The 13,447-nt window shown below is 53.0% G+C and overlaps 2 protein-coding genes across 2 annotated transcripts; both read right to left on the minus strand.

Moving 5' to 3' along the window:
* Positions 1–528: 528 nt before the first annotated feature.
* Positions 529–3,173, minus strand: ZFP36L2 (ZFP36 ring finger protein like 2). Its single transcript, XM_024118683.3, has 2 exons — positions 2,766–3,173; positions 529–2,232 (listed from the first exon to the last, which is right to left on the minus strand). Exons 1-2 carry the CDS (start codon positions 2,814–2,816, stop codon positions 802–804), a joined length of 1,482 nt encoding a protein of 493 aa, XP_023974451.1. The 5' UTR covers positions 2,817–3,173; the 3' UTR covers positions 529–801.
* Positions 3,174–6,617: 3,444 nt separating this feature from the next.
* LOC114484985 (thyroid adenoma-associated protein-like) lies at positions 6,618–12,526 on the minus strand. The gene is made up of 3 exons (XM_055082747.1): positions 12,487–12,526; positions 8,705–8,907; positions 6,618–7,628 (listed from the first exon to the last, which is right to left on the minus strand). Exons 1-3 carry the CDS (start codon positions 12,524–12,526, stop codon positions 7,233–7,235), a joined length of 639 nt encoding a protein of 212 aa, XP_054938722.1. The 3' UTR covers positions 6,618–7,232.
* Positions 12,527–13,447: the final 921 nt, after the last annotated feature.

A 13,447-nucleotide genomic window follows, 5' to 3' on the forward strand; every position in this document is an offset into this window, starting at 1 on the left:
TTCCCCAACAATTACAAACTAAGCTCTGCCCAAGGCTTCCAGAAAGAGCAGACAAAACGGTTCTAACTTAAACATCCACTAAGTGGTGGCAATGAAACCAGGAACCAGTATGAAACTTTGGAATGCAAGGGTTTTTTTTTTTTTTCCCAGACATATATAACTTTGTTAAAAAACACAAAACACCTACGGAGCTGAGGTCTACTATCAAGGCATATTCTTGGCAGAATATTGGATTTAAAAGCTTATAGGTTTAGCAAGGTGTTGGTTGGCTTGTTTGTTTACACTGGTCTGAGACAATTAGGAATCTCTCTCAAGATAAGAGTCCCCGCATCTGGACTGTAACTAATGCTTTGCAAGTGAAGATATGGAATGGTGGTTGGTAGCTGCTGGTGCCGGGTTGATTTTTCCTAAAGTCCCAAACTCATCGGAGACCTAAAAAAGTTTGTGTTTGGTTTTTGTTCTATTCGCATCACAACTGCTCTGTTGTGAATATTTTGTTCAATACAAAAAGTCCGTTGGCTTTTTTTCGCTCAACAAGAATGAAACTTCGTAACAATAATAAAAATAATAATAAAAAACAAAACAAAATAAGAGGAAACCGAAAGGGGAGGGGTGGGGGCCCCTCCCGGCACACAAGTTCGAGTCCAAGTGCTCGGTGCGGCCTGCAGTCTGCTTGTGGCCGAGGTCAGCCCCCCACACTCCCGAGCCTCCCTGCCCCTGGCAGGGGCAAGACTGCAGGGGCACCCTCCAACACCCCCAGAACGGCCTTCCCTTCCTCCTCCTCACTAGCGCCCTCTTGCCTCAGTCGTCGGAGATGGAGAGGCGGCTGAAGATGGGCAGGCGGCGGCCGGGGTCGAGGCTGGGGGACTCAGAGCCGCTGAGGCTGCCCGAGCTCAGGGAGCCGCTCAAGTAGCTGTCACGGTCAGACAGTGAGTCCGGGGGACTAGGGGGCGCGTCGAACACGGGCGACTCGGACAGGCGGCGTGGAAGCTGGAAGCTGAAGGGCGGCGAGGGCGGCGCGGCGGCGCTGGCAGGGAGGGGCGCGCTGGGCGGCGCCGGGGGCTGCGCGGGGGGCACTAGGCCCTGCTGCTGCTGCTGCTGGCTGCGATAGTAGGCGGCGGCGGCCACGGCGGCGAAGTTGTGGGTCTGGATGGCGAGAGGTGTGATGAGGCTGCTCAGCTCCGGGCCGAAGGCGAAGGCGTTGTTGGCGCACGAGGCCGACGAGCAGGTGGCGCACGGCGCGCCCGGCGCGAGCAGGTCCTCGGCGCCCCCGGTACCGTACAGCAGCGCGGCCGCGGCCGCTGCCGCCGCAGAGGCACAGCACGTCGGGGCGCCCGAGGGCGTGGAGGCAGCCGAGGCCGAGGAGCAGGACGAAGCGGACGAGGAGCAAGACGAAGCCGAGGAGCAGGAGGGTGGCGGCGGCGTGCGCGACGTGGGGCTGTCGAGCAGCAGGGGCGACTCCAGGCCCCCCGGGGGCTGGTGGTGGCCCGAGGGGAAGCCCGAGAAGCTGAGGCTGTGGTGCAGCTTGGGCCGCGGCTCTCGCGGGAAGCCCAGGTGCAGCGCGTCGCGGGCGCTGAAGGTGCGCAGGTCCCCGGAGGCGCCCCCCGACGGCGCGGGCCGCCGCTCATCGGCGTTGTGGATGAAGTGGCAGCGCGGCCCATAGGGACAAAAGCCGATGGTGTGGAAGGTGCGGCACAGCTCAGTCTTGTACTTGGGGTGCCGCGTCAGGCTGCGCAGCTCGTGGAAGCCATGCGCGAACTGGCACTTCTCGCCGTACTTGCACGTGCCGCTCTCCTCGAAGGGCCGGCACAGCTCAGTTTTGTAGCGCGTTGAGTTGATCTGGGAGCCGCCGCCCCCCTTCTGCTGCTGCTGCAGGTGCAGGAGGTGCTGGCTGCGCTCGCCGTTCTCGCTGAACGAGCGGTCCCGGAATTTGTTCTCCTTGTTCAGCAGGGCCGTGCCGCCGCCCCCCGACGGCTCCTTGAGGGTGCCGTAGGAGGCCGGCCCGCCCGCCGCCGCGCTGCCGCAGCTGCTGCCGTTAGCTGCGCCCGGGAACTTGGGCGAGCAGCTGCCGGGGCTAGGCGCGGGGTGGGCGAGCGCGTGCAGGTTGCTGGCTGAGTGCCGTCGGAGGAAGCCCGGCGTGAAGCCCGAGCTGGGGGCGGCGGCCACGGGTGTCCCCACCGCCTTCTTGTCTAGCATGTTGTTGAGATTGAGGTTGGCAAGGGACTTCTCCGTCTGCCAAAAAGGAGGGTAGCGGGGAAGGGATGAAAAGTGGGAAAAGGAAGAGGGGAGGGATGCGTTGGGGTGAGTTGCAAAAGAACCACTTCCAGCCCTCCAATTCTTTTTCTTTTTTTTCGGATCTCGACTCGGCCCCCAACCTCCACCCTTACACGCGCACAAGAATCAAGTTCGCGTTGGGAGGAGCCGGACTCTCCACCCCAGGCCGCGCTGGGTTGCGACATGTGATCCTCAGCCGTGGGCCGCCGGCCTGGGCGGCGCAAACCCCGTCCGGGAAGCCCCGGGCAAGCGTGGCTGTGGTCGGCTGCGGAGAAACTAAACAGCTACAGCGACTCCCTCCTGGCCTTCCTCCCCACTCCTTCTCCCTGTCCACAAGGTTCGAGCACACACTGCAAACTCCGACATTTTTTCAGAGCCCAAAAAGTCAAGGCGGGAAGAGGACCCCCAAAGCCGAGGACAGAAGGCCAAGCCTGAAAACTCGAAGGGCTTCCTGCTTGCCCGTCCTCCTCCCTCCCTGCTCCTCCGCGTACCTTGCACAAGAAGTCGATATCGTAGAAGGCGGACAGAAGCGTGGTCGACATGTTTCTGGATCCTGTAATGGTCGGAGCTGCAAGCTGGGAGGTCCGGAGGAGCCCTCGGGGCGGCGCGGCCGGGCTTGAGCCACGACGAATAACGGGCGAGGGGCGGGGGAGGGACCGAAAGTTTGCTGGGGGGCGAGAAAAGAGGGAGCGGGGGCAGCAGCTTGAACTGGTTTGAGGGTGCCCGGGAGTGCAGAGTGGGGGGAGAGGAGAGTGAAGCTAGAGCGCTCCTCCGCGCCCCGGGGTGCCCGGCCCGCCCCCCCCGCGCGGAGCCGACGGCAGCTCGCGGACTGCTGGAACTCAGCCGCCCGAGAGCGCGCGCCCTATATAGAGCCCCGAAGCGCGGCAGCGGCTGGGCGGGCCTGCCGCGGGGAGGGGACAGAAGGCTGACCCCGCCGGGGTCTCCAGGCAACGCCGCCCGCCGGCTTGCGGACGTCAGGCGCCTTCCTGGCCTCCCATTGGCCGCCGCCAATTTTTTTCCTCTGGGGGAGGGGGCGGAGAGGCCTCGGGGCGGGGCTGGCCGCTGGGGCGCCCGGGGCGGCGTGGAGAGCTCGGCCCAGATGGGTGCTGCTGGGTGGCGGCGGGAAGGTACGGCTCCCCTCCTCTGGGGCTGTACTGTTGGAAATCCCCTGCACGTTTAACGTGGCCGGGTTTCTACAGCCTTGGACGTGTCTTTCCCCGCCCGGTCCTGCTAGGCGAAATTGCGGAGCTTTTATCTCCCACCCTCGGTTTTATACTGGGCGCGGGAATTGCAAAATGCAAGAATATTGCAACCGTCCGCGCGGCCCGGCTGTTTATGCTAAGGGTGCTCCGGCCGGGGGGCGGGGACTCTGGGCCCGAGTCCGACCGGTAGTGGCTCCATCCCGACTGCACGTGGAGACGTGGTGGGGGTGGGGGCTGGAGCGGCCACGCGGGCGGCTGCCAGGGCAGTCTCGCCCGGAGGAGCCTGGGCCGGTTCCTCCGCCCCTCTTCCCGCCCAGCCTGCAGTAAACAGGGCTTGAGCGCCGAGCCCTGCCGGGCAGGGCTGAGTGTCTGAGGACAAGGCGCTGGCTTTGCTAATCACATCACAAGACCTTGAGCCAGGGCCAAAGGCGCGGAGTGGCGCGGGGCGTCCCGGGCGGGGGAGCCGGCTGGGAGGACGGGAGGAAAGGCCAGGAGAGCCGCGCAGGCATGGAGGCACTTCCCAACGCCTCTTCCGTCTGCTGGTCTGTCCGGCTTTCCCCAGCCCTCCTGGGGGTTGTGGTACAGCTGCCAGCCGAGCCTCCCGCCCCAGCCTTGGCCTGGCGCGCCCTCCTAGCCCCTTAACTCCCGGGCCGTTGAGGGCGCCGCGCCCCGCCTTAACTCGTTGTGGGCTGCGGGCTTCGGCTGAGGCCGACCCGCAGCCACGCTGGGCTAGGCACCGAGGATGCGCCTGGTGGGCTCGCCCCGGTTTCCTTCTCTTGCCGGCCCCACACCCCAAAAGCCCGCGTTGGGAAATGCTCTTTGCCAACGGCGCCCTCCGGGTACGGGGCAGACACCCCCCCCTAGCGCCCAGTGCAGCTAAGGCCACTGTCAGCCCCACTGGGGCAGATCTGGAGTCCGGTCCAGGACACTTCTCACTCCGCGTCTACGGATATGCTGCCAAAAAAGCTGGAGCGGGGCCCATGATTTCGCACACCTGGCAGCCTAGGCTGTAATTGGGCCTAAGTTGGAAGGTCCAGTACCCGCCAGGGAAAGAAGCTCCCGAGACCCACGGCCCCTTGCCCAGTTGATCTTGTTTCTGGCTGTTTCCTTGTGCTTACTTCCATTCGGCGGCGCTCATTCCCTCTCAGTTACCCTGGGAGGGAATGAGCCAGGCCTGTCACTCAGGAAACCTGCTCTTTAGAGTTCAGCTTGCACGCAGAGCCCATTGCTGGACTCCTGACCCACCCAGGGAGCTAGAATCAGCATAGGGCTGCAAGGACTTCAGGATCAGAAACATAGGGCTGGAGTTCAGGCTCTGTCCCTTATAAGCCATGTGATTTCAGGCAAATCACAAAATCACTTTGGCACCTGGGTTTCTTTGTAAAACTAAGATAATTCCTGCTTTACTCATCTCTCACCTTTGTCAAGGTGCAAATGAGTTACCTGTTAAGGTTTTTAAAAGATAAGTATACTCCATCTTATTTATTAAAACAAATTGACAAAGCATAAAAATGGAGAAAGCAAGGCCTCTGGAGTATGGCCAGATGGGTGGCGGTCTACAGAATTGTGAATGCAGAGCTGAGGGGGTCACCAAATCTTGGACCCTCGAGCTTGGAGCCAAGGGCAGTGACCTCAGAAGTGACCGCTTCACTCTTGCCACCCGGCCTACACTGGCCCCTAGACATAGCTGGGCAACCATGGCTGACACTTACAGTCTAGAATACCCAGGAACCCTGATGCTGTCTTGTTCTTTGTTGAAATGAACCACAGCACAAGACTCTGAGGCTGGCCCTGACAGTGGGGTATTCTGAGTTTCCCGTGGGAATGCATCAGGAAAGCGTGAAACAGCAGTTTCCCTCACCACTGCTATTGGAGGTCAGTGACAAGATTTCAGATACGAAAACCTGTGGAAACATCTGTATCTCCTGTGCTCTCAGGCTGGCTACAACCAGCCAAGATCAAAATCTGGGGTAATTCTCAACAGCTATGAGAACACCCACTTTGCAGGCTTGGTAGAAGGACTTTGGAGCTAACATGTAAACATGCTATGGTACATGCTTTGGTACAGAGTACCTGCTGGTAGAAAATATTATTATGTAACTGCTTTTATTTCATTTTAAATGGAGAAAAAAGGAGTACTGGCCTTTTCCAGTGAGCCGGGCTTTGCTGGAGCCGGTTTCATAATTATTCTACCATGGTTATCACCACATTGTGCCAACAATTCCCAGACTTCTCACCAGCCACGTCCTCTCAGAACAAAAAGAAATGTTCAGTTGGCAACTTTCCATCAAGTGTGGGCTACACAGATGCCTAACCAGGTTATTAATTCAGGATCACAGAAAACACATTTTGAGCTGAGTAGTGCAAAACCACCAGGGAATTTCCTGTCTCTTTAGGGCAAAACTTTGGACACTAAGTTAACTTCTTTCCTCGCTTCTTCCTACACAGACCTTTCTCTATTCTTCTAGTAGGCTCTATATTTTAGTGTTAGGTGGTTTTCTTTCAAAGAGAAACAAATTACATTTGAAATATAAGTCTTTCTGTAGTAGGAAATGATCATATCAAACCCTCTCCCCTCTAAACTGCCCCTCCAGACCCTCAAACATCAATAAAATAATTCTGATTGCTCACCTGAGAAGTATTTACACACCCTAAAAAGCTGGGCCAAGTGTACATAGGATTACTGAAATGGTTTTTTCAGATAACTGGGATGAAAAATGAATGTGGATGAGGCTATGACCCATCCAAGCTATGAATTTCAAGATAACTGTCTGGGTAACACTTACTCTGAAATTATAAATTAAAACTGGTAAGCCAGTGAAAAGCAAAACTAGCAGCAAAACGTATGCAAGAGCGACACCTGCTGGGTGTCTGAGGAAGAGGGGAGGGCTGGACTTAGAAAAGCAGAAAACCCTTAAGGTTTCCAGGTTAAATCACTGAAATGGATAAAAGTTTTCTGGCATATTAAATAAGAATCTTCTTGTTACTGCCACCAAGAAAATGACAGTAAACAGTGTAGGCATCAAATAAGTCATTTATTCTGACTCTCCTTTCCCCGGGTTCCTTCTAACAGCCAAGAGTCTATGATTTCACTGGGTGGTGAATCTGTTTTCCTAACAATAGCACAGATACTTTTTATGGTGGGGAGAAGGGGGTAGGAGCTCTTAATAGCTCTTTTAATAATCAGGATGGCATGTGTAGGTCACTGAAAGCTTAAACATGCAGACATTAAAAACAAAATTATTTGTATGAAGTCGATCCTTAATTCTCCCAGGATCCAACATTTGGAACATATTTCTGCCTTTGCTAAAATCGAATAAAATTTGGAATTCTGACCAAGTGGGCTGTTTGCCAACTAATCCAGCTCCTACAACTAGCCAGAAAAGGAGGGGGGGGAATAATGTGTTAAAATCCAACTCTGTGTAGTCAATTCGGAGAAAAATGTAGGCCGGCTCTGGTTGGACACTGGAGGTCCTGGGGGATGAAAAAGGCTAATTCAGGCCTGCAGGTGGCCTGCACCTGGGAACAGAGTCAATATTCAACGTGGTAGCCTCACGTCCTACAGTAGCTGCAATAAACGAGGCTGCCTTGAATGACTGAACTGAAGAAAAAGTCCTCTGTAGGACAGAAGACTAGACTCACAGAAGTGGGGGAGTTGTGAAGGGGAGAAGACGCTTAAGTTTCTGTTCAACATTTTCCTGCGGACTGACTGGGGGAACAATCCACCCTACCCCCAACCCCACAAGTCTTCTTTCTTCAACAAGCCGTTTCTGTTCTTGGAAGAGTTAACTGATTCACTGCTGCAGGAGAGTCCAAAGCCCTGAGAACTAGGGTGTCTTCCCCTTCCTTTCCTTCCAGAAACGCCAGTAGCCTCAGGCAAGCCAAAGCCCTTTCCTCCCGAATGCGCAGTCTCGTGAACTCCACCGTCTTCAAAAACTCAGCAGTTGGTGGCAGCTCTCTGAAGAGCTGGGAAAGGAGGTGGCATTGCTCTGACGCTGTCCTCTGAAGATGACAGAGCCTCTCGGGGCTGAGGGGACGCCAGCTGGACTTGGAGAGGAGGCGGAAGAGGTGCTTGTAGAGGTATTTCATGAAGATCAGGGTCTCAGCCCAAAAGTTGACTTCTGTTTTTTCAAACAGGTAGTCTTCTTCCACCTAAGTCCGATGAAAAAGCCGAAAGTCAACCTTACAGGGGATGCTGACTGGCCCCAGTCCAGAGCAGAGTCCTGGCAGATGCAGAAGCAGTGTGTCCCCTCCCCACCTGACAGAGGGCTCACTCTCGCCTGTCAACACCCCTGTACACACAGCACTTGCAGCCTTGAAGGTCACCTTCTATCTTCACTCGTATTTCTCCACTGGAGAGAAATTTTTTTCCCCCAGACTTAACATGACCTTTGATAAAGATGTGTTTGTGGTTCTCAGCCAAGATATTTTGGGGGCTTGGTGCTGAAAAGGGGACCTCAACACCGGAGGGGGCCCTAGACCTGAAGGTGCATCTAGAAATCAGAGAGGAGGGACGAAGGGAGATCTGAGCAGCAGAGAGCGAAGAATTGACAAACATGAGACGCTAGTCTCTCAGTATGAAACCAAATTTCTATAATGCTGGGGATTTTTCAAGGTCATTTTATCACAGACACTTTATCTTGTCTCCTAATTTCCCATAAACAGGCTGCTTTTTGAACTCGTGGCCTGCTGGGGATGCCAAGAAGGCCAGCTGAGTCAGACACTGGCAGAGAGGAATTTCAGTTGTCAAGATGCTTTTACTGCTTATCTGGGTCCTCAGTTTCCCTATCTGTTGACTGACCCCCACCTGGAGGGGCTCATAGTTTTCTTCAAGCAGCAGAGAGCCTGGAAGGACCCTGATTCTCTGGAAGTGTTTCACCTTCAGACCTAACCATGGGGAGCCCCTGGTCACTCCAATGTTGACAAATAAGCATTCTCCATAATTAAACTCTCAACTTCCAAGGGGCCTCTTTCAAAGTCCCCTCCCCAAACTGATTGGAAGGCTTACTGTTGGAACTCCACAAGCCAGCACGAGAGCTGCCCTAGCAGCACCCGCAGGCTGCTGGGGCCATTTGGAGACTCCCTAATTGCTTACTGCTCTGTAATCTGAGCATCCAGAAGCACACTTTCAGCAGGCACATCAAGCCCATGTAAGCCCGTAAGTGCTGCATCCGGTGGGTGTAGGATCACTCCCACCTACCTCCACTGCCCTGACACCCCAGGATTACCTGATGCACGCTCTCCACACAGGCCATGAGGTCATCACCCTCCCCCAACAGCCATCCTAGCAGGACTGGGAGTCCAGGGGCCAGCTGGTCCCACTGCTGGAGCAGGTCACACAGCACAGCCAGGGCCAGATCCAGTGCGATGGAGGCGTCCACCCGGCAGAAGGCAAATTCTGTGGAAATGAGAGAGGTGAGCCATGAATGTGCTGCTCAGGGCCAACTGGGGAGGCTGTGCAGGACTCCAGGAACGTTAAAGGCTTCAGGTAAAATCACTGCCAGGGACTTCCCTGGTGGCACAGTGGTTAAGAATCCGCCTGCCAATGCAGCGGGCACGGGTTCGAGCCCTGATCCAGGAAGATCCCGCATGCCACGGAGCAACTAAGTCCGTGTGCAACGACTACTGAGCTGGTGCTCTAGAGCCCGCGAGCCACAATTACTGAGCCCGCGTGCTACAACTGCTGAAGCCCACGTGCCTAGAGCTCGTGCTGAGCAACAAAGAGAAGCCACCACAGCCATAAATAAATAAATAAATAAATAAATTAGTTAATTAAAAAAAAAAAGAATCTGCCTTACCAATGCAGGGGACACGGGCTTGATATCTGGTCCGGGAAGGTCCCACATGCCATGGAGCAACTAAGCCCGTGTACCACAACTACTGAGCCTGTGCTCTAGAGCCTGTGAGCCACAACTACTGAGCCCATGCGCCACAACTACTGAAGGCTGTGCACCCTAGGGCCTGCGTGCCACAACTACCAAGCCCGCATGCTGCCGCTACTGAAGCCCGCCCACCTAGAGCCCGTGCTCCGCAACAAGAGAAGCCACCGCAATGAGAAGCCCGCACACCGCAACAAAGAGTAGCCACCGCTCGCTGCAACTAGAGAAAGCCCGCACACAGCAACTAAGACCCAACGCAGCCAAAAAAAAAAAAAAAAAAACTGCCACTAGCCTGGCAGGGAAGCTGGTGGGATACTGGGATACGCTCACTAAGAGTTATTAATCCACTCCTGAATCCTGCTGTCTGTGCAGCTAGAATGAGTCATAGGCCTGAATCCCACCATTTCTATGCCCCCTATCCCAGTGTGGACAGAAGCAGCCCCACCTAGAAGACTAGACATCTATCTCCCCTCAGCCCTTCTAACTGGAAGGATATCACGAAAGCTTCCCACCCAGTGTCTCCTCTGCAGGCCTGCCGACAATGCCTGAACTCCTTTGCTTTGTCCCTTCCTCTGAACCAAATCCCACTGAGCACATAACACATTAACTCTCTAACATCTTAGAGCAGGGCATCAGCAAACTTTTTCTTAAAGGGCCAGAAGGTAAATATTTTAGACTGGGAGTCTTACGGTCTCTGACTGAAAGCAGCCATAGACAGTATGTAAACAAATGGTTGTGGCTAGGTTCCAATAAAACTTTATGTTACAATAAAATTTGACTTTCATGTAATTTTTATTTCACAGAATAATATTCTTCTTTTGATCTTTTCCAACCATTTAAAAATGTAAAAACCGTTTGTAGTTCACAGGCCATACAATGACAGGTGGGGGGCTGGAATTAGCTCATATTCTGCTGCCCTCTGTGTTAGCGTGAAATCATTTTTCAGAGACTCATTTTCTTAGCTGGCTGGAGGAAGGGTGCTAAAAGAGTCGAATGGGGTGCAGAAAGAGGAAGTGGGTGCCTTGGGGAAACCATTGCTTACTTCACCATTTTCCCTTAGACAGTCCTAAATATGGGTTTGAAGGGAGGCTCAGGGCGTTGACATTTCTGCTAACAACCCCGTGTCTCCCACCCCCAACCTGGAGGAGGCCTGAAACGTAGGACTGAAATCCCACCACACAGACAATAAATCTCTATGGATGCATCCACACACCAATGCTTGTCTTTCAATGACACACTTCTACTGAGACCTCATCTTTCTCAAATCCACATCTCCACTCCAGCCCACAAACCTGTCCGTGACCATTTGGCCCCCAAAGAGACTTGCTCAGCACACAGGGAGAAGCCTCAGTCTGGAATGGAAAGCTGAGTTCCCCAGGGCGTTGAACCAGGCTTAGCGGACCTATTAGGTGCCAGTCCCTAAGCAAGTCCTTTCTCTCCAGTCCTTCAGCATCCTTTGGGTTGGGTATTACCATCCCTACTTCACAGAGGAGGAATCCAGGCACAGATACGTTAACTCACTTGCGTACAGTCAGAGAGCTTTAGGTGGCTATAAAGAAACCGGAATTGACAACAAGTTTCATGGTGCATGCAGAGCGCAGATTTGGAGGATTAGCACCAACATTCCAGAGATGTAGGTCTTCCTGGTGAGATAAACAGAGTTGGTGAACCTCCAGCAGGGCCAGCACTACATAGAGCCCATGACTCACGGAAGCAGCCAAAGGATCAGTGTTACTATCCTCAGAGCCCCAAATCAATCCCTCAGGACACCTGCCCCTTAGGCTCTGCAGCCTGGAATCAGACTTCAAACTGGGAAAGAAAAAGCTGGGGGGAGGCGTGAAGGTACATTTTAGCTGTCGGTGTGAGCCATGTGTTGGTCCAGCCTTCACCTATAAGACAATCTCTATTTTTATCTCTACTGACTCCCCTGTGTAGTTCTCAACTGGTTTAGAGTCTGTATGGGGAAGAGATACCATTAATCGGCATCTTTCAAACCTCAGAGAACTGAAAATACATATGAAGATCAGCATACAATTAAACACATAGCAGATGCTCAAAACATTCCAGTTTATGGCTCTAGAGATCATGAAATCTCTTCCTTTACCCCACTTGATTTGGTTTGAATACTAACACAGGGACTGCCACAAAGAAAGCAAGCAGTAAGTTGATAATAACGAACACTTTCCTTCTATCTGAACTCTTATTGCTCCCACCGCCAGAAGGGAGGTATCCTTATTTAACAAACAAGGAAGTTGTGCTCACAGAGGTTGGGTAACAGGTCCAAGTTTGCACAGTTAGCAGTGGTGGCACTGAGCTAAGTCTCCCTCAGTCATAGGCCAACCCCCCCCCCGCAGGGAAGCCATGGAGAAACACTCCCAGTAACCCATAGAGATGAATAAGTCAGACTCAGTTTTAACACTTTTATTCATGAAAAAGAGCTCCCAGCTGGGGGCCATATTTTGAAAAAAAGGGTCAAAGCTGTAAGTCCTCAGTATTGTGGCACCAGCAGCAGATCAGCTTATCTTGAAATCTTCCAGAAAAACCTGCCCTCTGATTCACCCGTTTTCCCCCCAACCCTTCTTTTTGTCTCCTTAAGGCAAGGACTGAAAGCCCCATAGGGAAGAAAACAGTTTCATCCACCAGCAAGACCAGTGCCTGCAGCTCAGGCAACGTTCCTGCTGGGTCCATGAAGAACACTTGGAGGTGACCAGAGATGCCACCAGGAAGGCCAGACTGATGCACCTGCCCCACCTGACACGACACACATCCTCCATCCTGCACCATTTTGCTGTGCATCATGCTTAGGAAGTGGCAGGAGAGTGACAGGAGTGATGGAAGCACAAGAGGAGAGCCGGTGTGTTGGCTGGAAGTGAAATCTACTAGAATTATAACCATCCAAACACTGACCCTGCAAGGTGAGGAGAGGTGGGGAAGGGACACTGGGTTGGGGGTGACGGCAGGATTAGTTGGATTTAGACCTGCTTCAGGGGCCAGATGCACCTCACCAAGTTCCCTCTTTTTCTACCTTGCCCTGGATGAAGATAGCTCAGCCAGAACAGCCCAGATCTCCACTGGCCAAATGCCTTCTAAAGGGGAGGCTCAAGAGTAGGGGGAGGAATTTTTCACCTAACCATGCAGGCCAGCCAAGCTCTCACAGGCCTGCAGGTCCATCGAGGAAGCAAGAAAGCAAGTGACCAAGCAACAAGTGTGTCGGAAGAATCTGTTGTGTGTCCAGAACAGCCAAAACAATCTGGAAAAATACAACAAAACTGGAGGACCGGGCTTCCCTGGTGGCGCAGTGGTTGAGAGTCCGCCTGCCGATGCAGGGGACGTGGGTTCGTGCCCCGGTCCGGGAAGATCCCACGTGCCGCGGAGCGCCTGGGCCTGTGAGCCATGGCCGCTGAGCCTGCGCGTCCGGAGCCTGTGCTCCGCAACGGGAGAGGCCACAACAGTGAGAGGCCCACGTACCGCAAAAACAAAAAACAAAAAACAAAAAACTGGAGGACTCATACTTCCCAGTTTCAAAACTGGCATAGGGATAGACATAATATAGATCAATGGAATAGAACTGAGTGTCCAGAAATAAACTCTCACAATTACAGTCAATTGATTTTCGACAAGGGTGTTAAAACAACTGGCTGGGGGGGAAGAACAGTCTTTTCAACCAATGGAGCAAAGACAACTGGATATTTACATGCAAAAGAATGAAAGTGGACCTCTACCTCACAACATATATAAAAATAAACTCAAGATGTATCAAAGACTGAAGTTTAACAGGTAAAACTATAAAACTCATAGAAAAATACAGGAGTAGGCAATGGTTTCTTAAATGTGACATCAAAAGCACAAGCAAAAAAAGTTAGACTTCATCAAAATTGAAAACTTTTGTACTTCAAAGGACATGATTAAGAATGCAAAATAACTCACAGAATCGGAGAACATACAAGGGATTTGTATCTAAAATACATAAAAAACTCTTAAAACCCAATAATACAAAGACAAATAACCCAGTTAAAACCTGTGCAAAGGGTCTGAATAGACATTTCTCCATAAAAGATATACAAATGACCAATAAGCACATGAAAAGATACT

The sequence above is a fragment of the Physeter macrocephalus genome, unplaced genomic scaffold (assembly GCF_002837175.3).
Source record: "Physeter macrocephalus isolate SW-GA unplaced genomic scaffold, ASM283717v5 random_256, whole genome shotgun sequence".
NCBI classification, from domain to species: Eukaryota; Metazoa; Chordata; class Mammalia; order Artiodactyla; family Physeteridae; genus Physeter; species Physeter macrocephalus.